This window comes from Pygocentrus nattereri, chromosome 17 (assembly GCF_015220715.1).
Source record: "Pygocentrus nattereri isolate fPygNat1 chromosome 17, fPygNat1.pri, whole genome shotgun sequence".
Classification (NCBI taxonomy): Eukaryota; Metazoa; Chordata; class Actinopteri; order Characiformes; family Serrasalmidae; genus Pygocentrus; species Pygocentrus nattereri.
This window is the reverse complement of record NC_051227.1, coordinates 9539366-9558680: the sequence shown is the minus strand read 5'-3', so window position 1 is coordinate 9558680 and position 19315 is coordinate 9539366. Positions and strand designations below refer to the sequence as shown.

Sequence of the window (19315 nt, the reverse complement as noted above, 5' to 3'; positions counted from 1 at the left end):
TAAGTCCACCTTTCGCTTTCTTGCTACTTTGTCCTTGTTCTTCAGGCAGAAACGTGATGGACGAGTTCCTCATATTCAAGGCTGTCCTGAAGTCTGAAATCTGATCATGAATCACTGCATGGTTGAAGATTATCTTCAGTTTAGCCAAGTTTCTGCAGAATCCTTGGAAATTTTCGCAAGGAACTGTGTGTGTAAAAATGATATTATTTTACTGTTTTACTGACATTTGTTTATGTACCAAAATGTAGACGTACTGGTCAAGCTGTACAGATTGGGAAGGAATTCTACACTGTAAGAAATAAAGGTTCTGCGCAGCTACGTTTTCAGTTCATCAAGGTACAAACAGTGTAAATGTTCCCTCAAAGGGAAATAGGTAAATAGGTTTTTCTAGGTGAAAAGTTTTTCATAACCAAATGTTTTAAAACAGAGCAGTAAAATAAAAAGCCTGGAGTACTACAGCAAGTTTAGCCCTGTTTTGTCTCCCTGTCTTAACCCAGACAATGAACCTACACAGCCTGGCCTGTTGTATTAGTGAATACTGACTGTATTTCACTTCATATGAAGCCCATCCTGATGAAGTGCTGAATCTTTATGCGGGTAAGTAAGATCTATTTATTCTAGAAGATCTATTAATTGTGTTAGTCACATAAAATCTAGTAGTTGTACATATATTGTGTTACTGATTTGAGTCATTTGGTATTTATTTTCATTGTATCTAACCATATTTTTCCTATGACCTCTGTTTTCAGTAGGATGATCTGGTTGTGAATGAAAGGGTTGTTAAACATTGTACGTTAGCTTGTTAAGTGGTCACTTTACTTTAGGCTAATTGTAAGTGGTTCAGGGACTACATGCACTAGTTAAACACTGCGTCCACTCACTGTCCCCTCTATTAGACACTCCTACCTTGACAAACCACCTTGTAGATGTAAAGTCAGAGACGATAGCTCATCTTCTCTCATGACAGATTATGTCCAGTCATGCAGCAGTGCTGTGTTACCGTTACAGTCAGACAGCATACATTAATGTGACATAAACTGAGATGACTTCAAACATTATAGCATCTGTCATGACAATTACTGGTAATGGTAACATGATACTGATCAGTCATGATAACTCATTACAGCACATGACATCTGCTGTGACATGTTTACATAACATGTCTCATTGTTATGTAACAAGGTTCATGTAGAGTGGTATAGAACTTTATCAAAACAGGAACAAAATCACTTTTCACTTCCATTTTCAACGGTTAGCCTTAATTTCAATGTGTTTAACTTAAAAAGGAAATATTTGTAGATCAAATACAACAGTAATTGTTGGTGTTCCCGCTTTAATTAACAAAAAGCACGTTTGAAGTTTTTATTTGAACTTATATTCCTGTTTTCAGTAACAGTGAAAAATACTGTATTTGTTTTTTCTTTCTTGCTTTTTTTTACTGTTTCATCCATGGTGTATGGCAGGGGACGGCAACCTAAATGTTAAGATGAGCCATTTTGACCAGCTAAAATCAAACCACCTTGGGAGCCACAACATTTTATGTTTGCTTCATTGAAAAAATGTTTTACCATCATGGCTGCAAATATATGTTAATATGTGCTAGCTAATGTCCTAATGTCCTAAAAAATAATATATAAACAAAAACATAGACTTATAGAATTTGAGCAGGAGGCTGACGAATGAGAAGCAACTTCAGCCTCACAACCTTTTAGTGTTTGTCAGTTTCCTGTCGCAGATGAAACATATTAGAAAACCAGCTGGACTGATTATAAACACAAATAAGTCCATTCATCTCCAAATTATCAATGTTCTTCTTAAATCGCTCTCATTGCCATTTTGTTAGCTACTCGCTAGGTGAGATTCCTGTCTGTGTTGCTATGGTGACCAGCAGTCTGTGCGCCAGCCTTTAGGGTTAAATAGTAAATTGGCAGTTCTTCTTTAACTCCAGCGTTTAAGACCATTTATTGACAAAACTGTGTTGATTGATCAGCAGAGCTTTATTTTACTGCGAAAGTGGATAATTTTTTCTTTTAATCTACAAATAGAATAAAAAAAATTGACTCCAGAGCCACATGTTGCCAATCCCTGGTATATGGTAACAATGATATGTGAATACATGAAAAGTACTGTTTGTTTTGTGTTGAAATTAGAACTCTTTGAAATTGGGATTCAGTCGACAGTCATGTTTTCTGTCCTACTGTTTTCAGGTAAGCATGCAATTATGTAAAAAATAATACTTATTAAGAGCATGAAAACACAAGTTTTATACATCAAGTTCACATTGTAAGTAAACATTTCAAATTGGACCCCAGGTTTCTGCCTACTGCCATTTTGCCTTCCTCGTCAGTATCACTTCGTGAGGGAGTCTAGGAGCTGGGCTGAGGCTCAGAGCTTCTGCAGACTCACGTACACTGACCTGGCCACTGTCGACAACATGACAGACATGAGCAGGCTGCTGGAGTCCGTCGATGGCACTTACAATGGCTCTGCATGGATTGGACTGTATGATGATCCAAAGAATAGCTGGAGATGGTCTCTGGAAGACCCTCAGTTCTACAAGGAGGGAGAAAAAGACTTTAGGAACTGGGTCACAGCTCTATCAGAAGTTTCAAAAAGGGAGCCTGTTTGCGTAATATTTGAACATGGCATATGGCACATTTATCCCTGTGAAACTCTGCTTTCATTTGTCTGCTTTGATGGTGAGCAGCTCAAGTGTCTCTATAAACACTTCTGTAGTGCACAGTTGGTTTTTATATGGGTTGCACTATGTGCAATACAAAGCATTGTTGTGAATTAGAAGTTGATTGAAAGAGGTTCCCACCTTTCCAGTTTCAGCTCCATTGCTCCCTAGCCGCTCAACAAAGTAATTTCACTCAGAGAGCCAACAGAGTCTTAGTTAATCTGATAACAAAGTTGTGAGGAAAAAGGTTTTATTAAATTAAATTAATTACATTTCCATTCCACCAGGAACGACCACTATAGAGGACCTGTAGGAGGCTACTGCAATAATTACCAGGAATAATGAACTAAACCACCAGAGAAAAAGCTGTCACAGCATTTAGTTTCTGATTGTAGGGCTATATTCTAAGACCTAGCAAGACGATTGTGCTCAAAATACAATACAAATGAGTATGAGTGAAACAAGAATAGCGCTGCTGCTGTAGAAACCTGTAGAAATATAACTTCATACAAGAACAGACCTGTATCTGATATGAATTAACACTTGTTTCTTTACACCAGGAAGAGAAAATGCCACTGAGAGTTTGGTTTTGATATTTGAATTTAAAAACTGGACGGAAGCCCAACGGTACTGTAGAGAGCATCACACGGATCTGGCCAGCGTCAGAAACCAAAAGGAGAACCAGAGAATTGCCAGCATAGTGGGACTGAACGTACAGCTGAGTTTTGTATGGATTGGGCTGTACAGAACCAGAATATGGTCCGACCAGAGCAACTCATCTTTCAGGTATTGGAAAGAAGAACCAAATGTGAACTTGGAACATTTGAAACCATCCTGCACTACTGTGTCCTTTGGAGACTCAGGCAGATGGATTGAAGAAAGCTGCAACATCATACTCCCCTTCGTCTGCTACATGGGTGAGCTTTTATTAGCTGGGTAATAGTATTAGCATTAAATTAGCACTAAATATATTGATCAGCTTCAGACATCCTAACAGATGCACTACCATATACAGACAGGTAGCAAAATAAAGGAAAAACCAACCTAACGGTGTTGAGCCACTAGAATTGTACTGTGGTGGATGGTGGAGGTGGAGAGCAATGATAATATAGCCTGGTATCATCTTTGCAACCACCTGGGACAACTTAGAAACATTTTAGCAACCTCCTGGGATACCATTGGCAGAGCCTGGCAATAACTTAGCAAACACCCGAGATAACATAGTAATACCTTAACAAACCCCTGGGATACCATAGTAACAGACTGGCAAATTATTAGAAACCACCTGCGATACCATAGCAAGAGCCTGGCAACATCTTAGCAACCACCTGGGATGCCATAGTAACAGCCTAGCAACATCTTAGCAAACACCTGGTATGCCATAGCAAGGGCCTGACAGCATCTTAGGAACCACCTAGGACACCATAGCAACACCTTAGCAACCACTTGGGGTACCATAGCAACAGCCTCAGGAGAACTCTAGCAATCACCTGGGATTTCAGAACAATGGCTTTGTCAATCCAACCTAAAGTTTGTTCATAAACTTCCCCACTTGTAGTGTTTAATTGTTTGCTTGTATCATGCAGACAACCTATTTATGAGTCTTGATTCACGATTGTCATTTAATTTGTCACCCATCTGGATGCTCACATTGTAAGTTTGCTCTCATTTGTGTACAATGTCAAAGTTCTTAATGATGGTATGAGACTGATGTTCTTGCCACATAACATCAAACAAATCTCACTTTCATTGTTCTCCTTAGCTTCGCTTGTCTCCCCTCGTCAGTATCACTTTGTGAACGAGGCTAAGAGCTGGGCCGAGGCCCAAAGCTTCTGCAGACGCACCTACACTGACCTGGCCACTGTCGACAACATGAGGGACATGAACAGGTTGCTGGGGTCCGTCAATGGCACTTATAGCGGCTCTGCCTGGATCGGACTGTACGATGACCCAAAGAACAGCTGGAGATGGTCTATGGAAGCCCCTCAGTTCTACAAGGAAGGGGAAAAAGACTTCAGGAGATGGTTCGATTATCCTCTGAATGAACATGGAAACGATTTTTGTGCGCTGATGTTGTTCAACACTCAACCAACATATGAGGAAAAATGGGTTGACAGATCTTGCATGGAAGAACGTCAATTCATTTGCTATAAGGGTAAGTAAACTTATGGATGCATTTATGTGGTAAGCTGAAATCTTTTGCTCACAGACGTCTGATTTTCTAATTGCAGAAAGCAAAAATACAGCCGGGACCTACGTTCCAATAGCCGATTCTAAAACCTGGATGGATGCTCAGAGTTACTGCAGGGAACATTATGTTGACCTGGCCAGTGTAAGAAGCCAAGAGGAGAATCTGCAGATTTTCACGGAAATACGCAGAAGCTTTGAAATCCAATTTTTGGACGGAGTTTGGGGAGTTTGGATTGGACTGTACAGGACCAGAATGTGGTCAGACAACAGCAACTCAGCATTCACTTACTGGAGAAAAGGAGAGCCTGATAATGGAAAAAATACTATGTATGCGAACCTGGATCAGCACTGCACCGCAGTGTCCTTAAATGACTATGGACAGTGGAGAGATGAGAACTGTTTGACCACTCTCCCTTTCATCTGCTACAGCTGTAAGTCCAGATTAACTTTTTATCTTATTAACATAATACTTTAGGTAACTTTCGGCAAAGTCAGAGACAGGTTCATGTACCATTTTATGGATGTTCCTTAAATAATGAGTGGGTGTTACACCTGAAAAACTGAAATGCTGTGTATGGCATAGTTTTAGATGTGTGTGTATAAGATGGACGACACCATGTTGAGTGGAAACATCAAGATCTGTAGTTTCCAGTATTTATCAGTAGAGACTTTGTTTTTTTTTCAGGCCATTATTGGCCTCAGGGCAAATGTCAGCCATTAGGAGGGCCTATGATAGTCTGACATATATGTAACAAAACAAATAGCTCTATTGGCTGTTATTTATGTATTTACTTGTTTATTTACAACATCTTTAAAGTTATTAACATTGCTGTTTACTTAAGGAAAGTAATCTCCAAGACAGCTTTCTTTATGTGTTAACAATGAATTTCTCAACTCAATGGCAGTGAATTCCACAAATCAAACCTCCTTGGCATTGAAGTCCACAGCTCAGTCCTCCATGGTAGTTAATTCCACAAATCAACCACCCCTGGCAGTAAATTCCACAGCTCAACCCTTCACAGCAGTGAATTCCACAAGTCAACCCTACACGACAGTGAATTCGACAATGCAACCTTTCACAGCAGTATATTCCACAGCTCAACCATCCACGACAATGAATTCCACCAGCCAACCCTCCATGGCATTAAATTCTACAACTCAATCCTCCACAGCAGTGAATTCCACATCTCAACCCCCCACAACAGCGAATTCAAAAAATCAACCCTCCACAGCAGTGAATTCCACAACTCAACCCTCCACAGCCGTGAATTCAACAACTCAACTCTCCACACCAGTGAATTCAACAACTCAACCCTTCACAGCAGTAAATTCCACAGCTCAACCCTCCGTGACAATGAATTCCATCAGCCAACCCTCCATGGCATTGAATTCTACAATTCAACCCTTTACAGCAGTGAATTCCACCACTCAACCCCCTACAGCAGTGAATTCAACAACTCAACCCTTCACAGCAGTAAATTCCACAGCTCAACCCTCCACGACAATGAATTCCACCTGCCAACCCTCCATGGCATTGAATTCTACTATTCAACCCTTTACAGCAGTGAATTCAACAAGTCAAGCCTCCACAGCAGTGAATTCCACAACTCAAGCCCCCACACCAGTGAATTCAACAACTCAACCCCCCACAACAGTGACTTCCACAACTAAACCCTCCAGAGCAGTGAATTCAACCACTCAACCCTCCACAGCAGTGAATTCCACAACTCAAGCCCCCACACCAGTGAATTCAACATCTCAACCCTCCACACCAGTGAATTCAACAACTCAACCCCCCACAGCAGTGAATTCAACAACTCAACCCCCCACAACAGTGAATTCCACAACTAAACCCTCTACAGCAGTGGATTCAACAACTCAACCCCCCACAACAGTAAATTCCACCACTCAAGCCCCCACACCAGTGAATTCAATAACTCAACCCCCCACAACAGTGAATTCCACAACTAAACCCTTCACAGCAGTAAATTCCACAGCTCAACCCTCCACGACAATGAATCCCACCAGCCAACCCTCCATCGCATTGAATTCTACAATTCAACCCTCCACAGCAGTGAGTTCCACCACTCAACCCTCCACAGCAGTGAATTCAACAACTGAAGCCCCCACACCAGTGAATTCAACAACTCAACCCTCCACACCAGTGAATTCAACAACTCAACCACCCACAGCAGTGAATTCAACAACTCAACCCCCCACAACAGTGAATTCAACAACTAAACCCTTCACAGCAGTAAATTCCACAGCTCAACCCTCCACGAGAATGATTTCCACCAGCCAACCCTCCATCGCATTGAATTCTACAATTCAACCCTTTACAGCAGTGAGTTCCACCACTCAACCCTCCACAGCAGTGAATTCAACAACTGAAGCCCCCACACCAGTGAATTCAACAACTCAACCCTCCACACCAGTGAATTCAACAACTCAACCCCCCACAACAGTGAATTCCACAACTAAACCCTCCACAGCAGTGAATTCAACAACTCAACACCCCACAACAGTGAATTCCACCACTCAAGCCCCCACAACTGTGAATTCAACAACTCAACCCCCCACCGCAGTGAATTCAACAACTCAACCCCCCACAGCAGTGAATTCAACAACTCAACCCTCCACAGCAGTGAATTCAACAACTCAACCCCCCACAGCAGTGAATTCCACAAATAAACCCTCCACAGCAGTGAATTCAACAACTCAACCCCCCACCGCAGTGAATTCAACAACTCAACCCCCCACAGCAGTGAATTCCACAACTAAACCCTCCACAGCGGTGAATTCAACAACTCAACCCCCCACAACAGTGAATTCCACCACTCAAGCCCCCACAACTGTGAATTCAACAACTCAACCCTCCACAGCAGTGAATTCAACAACTCAACCACACACAACAGTGAATTCAACAACTCAACCACCCACAACAGTGAATTCAACAACTCAACCACACACAACAGTGAATTCCACCACTCAACCCCCCACAACAGTGAATTCAACAACTCAACACCCCACAGCATTGAATTCAACAACTCAACTCCCCACAACAGTGAATTCAACAACTCAACCCTCCACATCAGTGAATTCAACAACTCAACCACCCACAACAGTGAATTCAACAACTCAACCACACACAACAGTGAATTCAACAACTCAACCCTCCACAGCAGTGAATTCAACAACTCAACCACACACAACAGTGAATTCAACAACTCAACCCTCCACAGCAGTGAATTCCACAACTCAACCCTCCACAGCAGTGAATTCAACAACTCAACCCTCCACATCAGTGAATTCAACAATTAACCCCCCCACAACAGTGAATTCAACAACTCAATCCCCCACAACAGTGAATTCCACAACTCAACCCTCCACAACAGTGAATTCAACAACTCAACCCCCCACAACAGTGAATTCAACAACTCAACCCCCCACAACAGTGAATTCAACAACTCAGCCCCCCACAACAGTGAATTCAACAACTCAACCCCCCACAACAGTGAATTCAACAACTCAACACCCCACAACAGTGAATTCAACAACTCAACCACACACAACAGTGAATTCAACAACTCAACACCCCACAGCAGTGAATTCAACAACTCAACCACACACAACAGTGAATTCCACCACTGAAACCCCCAAAACAGTGAATTCAACAACTCAACCCCCCACAACAGTGAATTCAACAACTCAACCCCCCACAACAGTGAATTCAACAACTCAAGCCTCCACAGCAGTGAATTCAACAACTCAACCACACACAACAGTGAATTCAACAACTCAACCCTCCATAACAGTGAATTCAACAACTCAAGCCTCCACAGCAGTGAATTCAACAACTCAACCCTCCACAGCAGTGAATTCTACAACTCAACCCTCCACAGCAGTGAATTCAACAACTCAACCCTCCACAGCAGTGAATTCAACAACTCAACCCTCCACAGCAGTGAATTCAACAACTCAACCCTCCACAGCAGTGAATTCTACAACTCAACCCTCCACAGCAATTAATTCCACAGCTCAACCCTCCGTGGCAGGTATATGTAATTTTGGCTTTGTACAGTAAAAGTTTCATGCAAAAATGTAAATGAACAGGTATGCATATGGATGTTTCTGTGAGATAAATGCATATGAAATACATATAAAATCACCTGCATTATTACTGGCACCATTTTTGTTAAAAAAACAAAAAAGTTTTTATAACAGTATAAGAATAAAAATTCTCATTTAAACTAAAGTAACTTAACATCATGATGTTACAATTACCGCCCCCCTTGGAAAAGCATGTTCACATTCATTTGATATTTTTGAAAGTCTGTCAGAGCGCACAGGAACTCATAAATGCATTAATGAGTTCCAGTTTCACTGGGATATATATATGAGGTAACACAGAGGCCAGATTCCCTTTGTCATCCATTATTATGTGGATGACCTTTACCTTCATAAATTAGACAGTAGCTATTAAAAACAGCTGCACACCAGACATTTTTGATTACCTTTTTTGTTACCAGTGGTGTTTTTTTTTGTTAATTATGGAATTCAAAGTAACTACAAGTCTTTTATTACGATAAAGTGGTTTCTAATTGGGTTTCCACAGGTGTGCCCGCAGCCTCCAGACTGATTGGCCTGAGAGCAAAGGTCATTACTCAGGGGGTCCTATCAGAATCTGATATTGAGAAGTTGGTCTTAATGAAGGTGAGTGGCTTCTCAGTTTCTACTGCATATTAATGCAGCTAAACCATGCAGACGTTCGGAACCATTTTACACCCGTTTTGAATCATTGTAAGTTAAAAATGACCAGAAAATGGTTAACTGGAGAGCCTTCTGTAAGAGACTAAAAGAAAATCGACTGATATTGATACTTTTCTATAAAAATTTATATTAATACTGTCTCTTTCTCCCAAGCTTGAAGAGGAGTTGCATCGTCTTGGCGTTCGGCATAACTATGCATTGCATGTGAAGAGCACTCAAAAAATTATTCCATGACAGACATTCACGGAATATTATTTTTTTCACTTTTTCACTTTTACTCAAATGCAAAACATAACAACTGGGGTAGCCTCAGTCTTTCCTGTAATAAATGGGCCACATAAATCAATGGGCTCTACATAATTATGTGTCTAAATAATCAAACTTGCTAAATTTTACGTAGTTAGATTTGCCTTAGATAAAGGAAAAACAGAGCTTGCAGGGCTAGAAAACATGAAAAAAAATTTCTAAGCAACAAGTCACAGAATACAAAGGTATAAAACAGCAAGGACAGATGGAAAGAAAGAAAGAAAGCCAGTAAATGAAGAAAACAAAAAAGGTAAGAAAGGAAGAGCGAATAAAGAAAAGAAGCAACAGAAAGAAATGAAGGAAGGAAGGAAGAAAGGAAAAAAGAAAGCCAGTAAAAGAAGAAAATAAAAAAAGGGAAGAGAGGAAGAAGGAATAAAGAAAAGAAGCAAAAGAAACAAATGAAGGAAGGAAGAAATGAAAAAAAGGACAATAAATGAAGGAAACAAGAAGAGAAAGAGGAACTGAGAAAGAAATGAAGAAAGAGAAACAAAAATGAATTCATTTGAATTTATTCATTTAGTTATTTTCTTGAATGAAATAATTTACTGTGAAATACTTATTGCTCCCACTGTTACTCAATCCACCAAATTGAGTTAATAAATAATTGTAATTAATTAAACTAAATACATCCAGGCCTGATTACTACCAGTACTGTTTAATCAAAACATCACTTAAGTAGAAACGTTTCAACAATTTGAAATAGGCTACAGTACTGTGTGAAAGTCTTAGGAATATTTGAATTAACAAAATTTGTAGAATATTAATTAATAATGATTTTATACACTGCTCAAAAAATAAAGGGAACACTTAAACAACACAATATAACTCCAAGTAAATCAAACTTCTGTGAAATCAAACTGTCCACTTAGGAAGCAACACTGATTGACAATCAATCTCACAGCTGTTGTGCAAATGGAATAGAAAACAGGTGGAAATTATTGGCAATTAGCAAGACACACTCAATAAAGGAGTGGTTCTGCAGGTGGGGACCACAGACCACTTCTCAGTACCTTTCTGCTTTCTGGCTGATGTTTTGGTCACTTTTGAATGTTGGTGGTGCTTTCACACTCGTGGTAGCATGAGACGGACTCTACAACCCACACAAGTGGCTCAGGTAGTGCAGCTCATCCAGGATGGCACATCAATGCAAGCTGTGGCAAGAAGGTTTGCTGTGTCTGTCAGTGTAGTGTCCAGAGGCTGGAGGTGCTACCAGGAGACAGGCCAGTACACCAGGAGACGTGGAGGAGGCCGTAGGAGGGCAACAACCCAGCAGCAGGACCGCTACCTCTGCCTTTGTGTATGGAGGAACAGGAGGAGCTGCCAGCGAGATGAGATCCTCAGACCCCTTGTGAGACCATATACTGGTGCGGTTGGCCCTGGGTTCCTCCTAATGCAGGACAATGCTAGACCTCATGTGGCTGGAGTGTGTCAGCAGTTCCTGCAAGATGAAGGCATTGAAGCTATGGACTGGCCCGCCCGTTCCCCAGACCTGAATCCGATTGAGCACATCTGGGACATCCTGTCTCGCTCCATCCACCAACGTCACGTTGCACCACAGACTGTCCAGGAGTTGGCGGATGCTTCAGTCCAGGTCTGGGAGGAGATCCCTCAGGAGACCATCCGTCACCTCATCAGGAGCATGCCCAGGCGTTGTAGGGAGGTCATACAGGCACATGGAGGCCACATACAATACTGAGCCTCATTTTGACTTGTTTTAAGGACATTACAAAGTTGGATCAGCCTGTAGTGTGTTTTTCCACTTTAATTTTGTGTGTGACTCCAAATCCAGGCCTCCATTGGTTAATAAATTTGATTTCCATTGATGATTTTTGTGTGATTTTGTTGTCAGCACATTCAACTTTGTACAGAACAAAGTATTCAATGAGAATATTTCATTCATTCAGATCTAGGATGTGTTATTTTTAGTGTTCCCTTTATTTTTTTGAGCAGTGTGTATATATATATATATATATATATATATATATATAATGTGTGTGTGTGTGTGTGTGTGTGTGTAAAACAAATAGTGATTTTCTGGATGTTAGTTTGTTTGTTTACCCATTTCCAGGCCTCTCCTCGAGGAAGCCCAGTATTATATGTAGTTATAAAGCAGCTCCTGGTTTGACCAATCAGTGCTCAGTAAATTGAGCTCATGATGTCATTGATGATATTAACAAGTCTCTGTGGTGGCTGTGAAGGTGTCAAGGAAAAATATGGACCCAAGAAATTCTTGTTACTTTTTATTGGTTTTATGTTAATTTGAATTATGAATACGACTTTATTCTAATGTATATTTTGATAAACTCACTGCTGAGGTCAACTGTTTAAACATTTGCTTGGATGCCTAAAACCTTTGCACAGTACTGTAAGTGTTTCCAGTTGTTACATTTCAATTAAGAAATTTCAGTCTGGGTTACAAAGGTGTTTCTAAGTGTCAGGGGCTCCACAAGACCTCAATGAGAGAGCGATATCTGCAGGTGGAGAAACGGGAATAGTGGTGAGTCTAACCAGAAATGGCTGTCTGACCAAAATTCTGACTAAAAAAAAGAACAACAACAACTCATCCAGGAAGTCACAAAAGAATCCAGATAAACATCTAAGGAACTATAGGTCTTGCTGTCCTCAGATAAGGTCAGCATTCATGATTCCACCATTAGAAAGTGACTGGGCCGAAATCGCATCCATAGGAGAGTTGCAAGGCAGAACATAAAGCCTTTTCTAAATTTGCTGCATTTATCTTTTTGAAATATGGGGTGTTGTTACATTTGGCATAAAGCTAACACAGCATTTCCCAACAATAAGAGCGTCATACCAACAGTGAAACATGGTGGTGGTAGTGTGATGATGTGGGGCTGCTTTGCTGCTACTAGAAAATCCAGTCTACCAAAAAGTCATGCTGGAGAATGTCCACTCCTCAGTCCATTATCTGAATCTCAGGCTCATTTATGTTCTGAATCAACACAACAATCAGAAGCACGAGCACGTCCATGTCCACTGGCTCAAAAGAAACAAAAATACAGTGTCCCAGTCAAAGTCCTGACTTGAAACCCATTGAGATGCTGAGGCAGGTCCTTAAACGGACTGTTCACGCTTGAAAGCCCTCCAGTGTGGCTGAATTAAAGCAATTGTGCAAAGAAGACTCCTCAACAGTGATGTGAAAGACTGATCTACAATTAAATGAAGCTATTGGTTAAGGTTAAAAACTGTGCTCTTTTCTTATGTTCTCCTTTGCTCATATTACATTTTGTATGTCAATCTAATTGATCAATTATAGTGCTAAATATGCAAAAATACAGGAAATCAGGAGGTGCTTTTTCTCAGCACAATAATTGTATGTATACACTAAAAGTTTGTAATATTGTGTTCATGTACTTCCAATCACTGTTCTGGTTGAGAACAGACAAGTGGTTTTTATAATCTCTCACCATTAATGGATGTAATGAAAATCATTAAAAAAAAAGAAATAAATTTTGAAAACTATTTCATCGCTTCATTTGAAACTTACTGCTAACACATGTATTCTTGAGCTCCTTCTGATGTGGGTTCATTATTTCATGGGTAAGTAGCTTCCCCTTGTGCAACATGTGCTTCAGTAAAGCCATGTGTAATATATACACCGATCAGGCATAACATTATGACCACCTCTTTGTTTTTATGAGTGGATCAGACGCAGCAGTGCTCAGTGTTGCTGCTGGACTGAGAATAGTCCACCAACCAAAAATATCCAACCAGCGTCCTGTGGGCAGCGTCCTGTGACCACTGATGAAGGACTAGAGGATGACCAACACAAACTGTGCAGCAGCAGATGAGCTGTCGTCTCTGACTTTACATCTATAAGGTGGACCGACAAGGCAGGAGTGTCTAATAGAGTGGACAGTGAGTGGACACAGTGTTTAAAAACTCCAGCAGCACTGCTGTGTCTGATCCACTCGCACCAGCGAAACACACACTAACACATCACCACCACCACGTCAGTGTTACTTCTGAGAATGATCCACCACCCAAATAGTACCTGCTCTGTGAGGGTCCATGGGGGTCCTGACCACTGAAGAACAGGGTAACAAAGTATCAGAGAAACAGATGGACTACAGTCTGTAACTGTAGAGCTACAAAGTGCAGCTATACGGTAAGTGGAGCTGATAAAATGGACAATGAGCGCAGAAACAAGGAGGTGGTCAGAATGTTATGCCTGATCTGTGTGTGTCTGTCTATGTACTCTAGAATTTTTATATGTTTGTGGGAAATTATTGGACGAGACTGCTCAAGCGTATTGTTGATGCCAAGGAGGGCTTGGTGTGTTTGACTAAACTTCTTAATGAGCTTTCTGATGCTATCTAAAACACCCTCCTGTGAGTACAGAGCCATCAGTGCATCATTTAGGACCCTTCTAGGCTCCCAACCAAAGCAGGATCTCTCAGTAAAGCTGCTGAACTTGAAGGAATATGTTTTGCAACCTAATCTGCTGCATCTGTTTTATACGATTGATCATCACAGACAAAAATTATGACAATTATATAACAGTTACATAAGGGCTGAAAATTTGTTGAGAAGTAAACAGAGGTGCACATCCATTTACCTTCATCCATGATGATCCAATATGATAACCACTAACAAACCACAAGCAAAGCTAACAGTAGCAAAATATGCCCCAATCAGGGAATAACTATGTGTGGGCTCTATTTCTCCCAAATGAAGTCTCCAATTGAAATATGACAAATCAGTCAATAGAGCTCTCTAATTGTTTAGGCCTTCAGGAGCTGAACGGAAGGCCTAATGTGCCAGCTTAACCACTAACTCAGTGAGGAAATTCGAGTGGAATCAACCAATCATAAGCTGACTCACAATGGGGCCAATTTTGAGAGAAAAACATCACTCCAGGCCAGGGGTGTCCGGGTCCTGGAACAGATGGCGCTGACCTGAAATCTACTTTGACAGTACAAAAACAATATAAATAAAGTTTTGTCAACTTTCCAAAAACGTTGGGACAGGGGCAATTTAAGATTATGTTTGTTGTGACATGTTCAAAAAACATCTTAATGCAGTCATGCTTGGATATAAAAGCATCCAGGAAAGGCCTAGTCCTTTATGAGCAAGGATAGTCAAGGTTTGCCCCTTTGACAAAAACGTATGAGCAAAAAATTAAACAGATGAAGGATGATGTTCCTCAGCAAAGTATTGCAAAGATTTGGGGTATTTCATCCTCTGCAGTGCACAATACTATCATATGATTTAGGGACTCTTGATAAGTCTCTAAGCATAAAAGGCAACAGTGGAAAACACAACTGAATGCCAATCACCTTCCACACCTCAGATGGCACTACATTAATAACCAGCATGCTTTTGTGATGGATATCACTTTATGGAATCAGGAATACTTTGCCAAACTGTTATCAGTAAACACTGCCTGTCACTGCATCAACAAATACAAGCTAAGATTGTACTCTGCACAGTGGAAGCCATACATTAACAACATCCAGAAATGTGGCCGACTTCTCTGGGCTCGAGCTGATCTGAAATTGTATTGTGGTAAGACTGTTTATGGAAATAATGGAAGTTGTCTTCTGTGGGCCAAAGAAGAAAAGGACCACCGAGATTGTTATGAGTGTTAAGTTCAAAAGCCAGCTTCTGCTGCCTTCTATATGACATCTTTTTCAGGGAGGTCTATGCTCATTTCAACATGACAGACAAAGCTACATTCTATACGTTTTACAACAGCATGGCTGCATAATCAGAGAGTCCCTGTCTGCAGTCTGACTGTCTACCACTGTAAAAGCTCATTTTATGAAGCCCAAAATAAGACAACAAAGGCTCTCTAGGGTTGCACAACTTTTATAACAGAGAAATGGTAAAAATAATTATGTATTTAGTCCCTAACAATGTTAATTAGGTGCATTTTAAAAGAAAGATGATGTAATACAATGGCCCACTTTTTTCTGGAATGTGTTCCAGATGTCAAATTTGGAATATATTTAGAAAAAGACAATGAAGTTTGAAGGTAAAATGTCAAACATTGGCTTCAGTTTCATACAGATTCAACAGAATTTACCAATCGCTGCTTTAAGGTTTTATTAGCATTTCACATACTGTCCCACTTTTTTGGAACAAGGTTTTTAATAAAGTGGACAATTATTTACAATTATAAACTGGCCTGTCGTGAGAAAACAAGTCACTCTCCTTTGGTACATAATGAATTCCACAGTCCAAGGAAAGGAATGAAGCTCTTCTTTCATTCTAAAAATAGTAAAAGAACAAACTTCAACTTGAAACAGCTCAGAGATTACAGGGATATCAGCTACAAGAGATGCGAAAGATAAAAACAGCAGCATTTCTGCTCAAAGGCCTTTATATTCTGTGGAAAGACAGTTTGTCTGCACCATGAGATGTTCCTTCAATGGCATTTTCCCCCCACAACCGCTTCAACACAACACTTTGAACTTGCCTTCTCTAACCTTTTTTAGCTTTCAACCCAAATCCCAAAAGCCTTGCCCAGTTTACTGAAAGTGCAGTGTTCCTGAAACCTTTCTGAAATTTAATCGCTCCTCAAAATGTACTGTGGTGAAATGTACGCAGCTACAGGGTTGGCCGTAATGTTAGGTGTGGCTGGTATGAGTTGCATGCAAAGCTGAAAATGAAAAAAACTCCAACGATATACACAGGTGAGCCCAAAATTATGACCACTCACAAACTAAGAGGAAAACTTTGATCATCTACAGTGCATGTCAAGGTCTGGGATATATTAGGCAGTAAGTAAACAGTCAGTTCTTGTCCAACATGTCCAAAATGGCAAATGGAACACTTCATGAGAAATACATGGCTGCTTATGTCATGGGCTGGAGGTTAGTGAACCAGCCCTGTGACCAGAAGGTCACTAGTTCAATCCCCAGAGCTGACAGTACATGACTAAGGTATCCTTGAGCAAGACACCTAACCCCCAACTGCTCCCTGGGCGCTGTGGACAGGGCTGCCCACCGCTTCAGGCAAGTGTGCTGACTGCCCCCTAGTGTGTGTGTGTGTGTGTGTGTGTGTGTGTGTGTGTGTGTGTGTGTGTGGTGTTTTACTTCACGGATGGGTTAAATGCGGAGGTGAAGTTTCCCCTGTTGTGGGACTAATAAGGGTCACTTAATTTTGAACATATAGTAATTTGCATTTAGTTGTGTTATTGAGTGCTCAACTTAAGTTGCATTTGAGCAGATTTAACTATGTAATTTGTAGAACATGTAAATCATGAAAAAATCCCACAGACTCTCTCCAAAATCTTGTCGAAAGTGGAAGCTGTTAGAGCTGCAAAGGGGGACCAGCTCCTTATTAATGCGTATGTATTTAGAGTGGGATCTCATGAAAAAGCTCCTGTAGGATTAATACAGTGGCAAGAAAAAGTATGTGAACCTCTTGAAATTTTATGGTTTTCTGCATTAACTTGTCATAAAATGTGATCTGATCCTCATCCAAGTCAAGCATATCGACAAATATAATGTGCCCAAAATAATAACACAAAATATTTTTTATCCTTCATATCTTCATTGAGAACAACAATGAAAACATTATCGTGCTAGTGGATAAAGTATGTGAACCCTTGAGTTAATGATCTCAAAAAAGCTAATTGGAGTCATACCTGGAGTCTTGTTAAGAAAATGAGTTTGGAGGTGTGTACTAGAGCTACTTTGACTGATAAAAACCACTTAGACTTTTTGAGTTTGCTCCACACAAGAAGGATATGCGTATGTAAGCCATGCCTCGCCAAAAAGAGCTTTCAGAGGATCTACGATCAAAAATTGTTGCTTTACATAAAGCTGGAAAGGGTTACAAAGCAATTTCAAAGACTTTAGAAATTCACTAGTCTACAGTAAGGCAAACAATCTACAAATGGAGACAATTTGGGACTGTGGCTACTCTGCCAAGAAGTGGGCGCCCAGTCAAAATGACCCCAAGAGCACAACGGAGACTTATCAATGAGGTAAAGAAACAACCCCGAGTGACAGCCAAAGATTTGAAGGCGGCATTGATGCAGGCTAACATCTGTGTTCATGAATCTACAGTTCGTAAAACTTTGAACAAGCAGGATATCTATGGCAGGACACCACGAAGGAAGCCGCTGCTTACTAAAAAGAACATTGCTGCACGCCTGAAGTTTGCGAAAGAGCACATTGACACTTCACAACGGTACTGGCAAAATGTTTTGTGGACAGATGAAACTAAGATTGAACTATTTGGAAAGAACACGCAGCGATATATCTGGCGTAAAAAAGGCACTGCACATCACCATAAAAATATCATCCCAACCGTCAAGTATGGTGGAGGGAACATCATGATTTGGGCCTGCTTTGCTGCATCAGGGCCTGGTCAGCTTACGGTCATTGAGGGGAAGATGAATTCCCAAGTGTATCAAAAAATTCTACAGGATAATGTGAGAGAGTCTGTACGCCAGCTGAAACTCTATAGAAGTTGGGACAGGACAATGACCCAAAACACCGGAGCAAGTCCACAACAGAATGGCTTATGAAAAACAAAATCCGCCTTTTGGAGTGGCCAAGTCAGAGCCCAGATCTCAACCCTATTAGAAATGCTATGGACTGACTTGAAGAGAGCTGTACACATGAGGCATCCAAGGAACATGACAGAGCTAAAGCAGTTCTGCCAGGAAGAATGGGCTAAAATTCCTCCTGAACGATGTGCAGGTCTGATCCACAGCTACAGGAAATGCCTGGTTGAGGTTATTGCCGCCAAGGGAGGGTCAACCAGCTATTAATTCCAAGGGTTCACATACTTTTTCCACTATCACTTTAAATGTTGAATGAGTGTGTTCAATAAAGTCCTGAAAGAAAATTTATTTTTGTGCGTTATTATTTTGGGCACATTATATTTGTCGATATGCTTGACTTGGATGAGGATCAGATCCCATTTTATGACAAGTTAATGCAGAAGACCATAAAATTTCAAGAGGTTCACATACTTTTTCTTGCCACTGTATGTAGGTGTCCCATGACTTTTGTTCATGTAGTATATTTGCTTTAGTTTTGGTTACTTTCTTAATACCTTTACTTGCTTAAGTGAATTTTCACGACAGAAGCAGGACTCCACTTCAAGGGGGTACTCAGGATCCATTGCTACATCTGTTGTAAACATGTCTACTTGCCTCCTACAGTGGTGCACCAGTGGCCTCGACACTCAGATTTTCCAGTTCAAGGCCTAATAAAACCCCCTTCTGATGGTGTATCTTGAAAGTGGTAGGAAATCTGCAAGTGCTTTGGGGCAGATACTGGGAAGAAGCAAGCCAGATGCTGAATATCATGTTTGTATTTATTAGGCTCTACATCGAAATCAATGAGGTTGGAGGAAGCAATGCTGCTACTGCAGAATACCACAACACAA

At 40.8% G+C, this 19315-nt stretch overlaps 1 protein-coding gene across 1 annotated transcript; it reads left to right on the top strand.

Annotated features, from left to right (window-relative positions):
• Positions 1 to 2434: 2434 nt before the first annotated feature.
• Positions 2435 to 8778, top strand: LOC108440323 (mucin-2-like). The gene is made up of 5 exons (XM_037546768.1): positions 2435 to 2699; positions 4443 to 4839; positions 4916 to 5301; positions 5776 to 8354; positions 8773 to 8778. Exons 1-5 carry the CDS (start codon positions 2435 to 2437, stop codon positions 8776 to 8778), a joined length of 3633 nt encoding a protein of 1210 aa, XP_037402665.1.
• The last annotated feature ends 10537 nt before the right edge of the window (positions 8779 to 19315 follow it).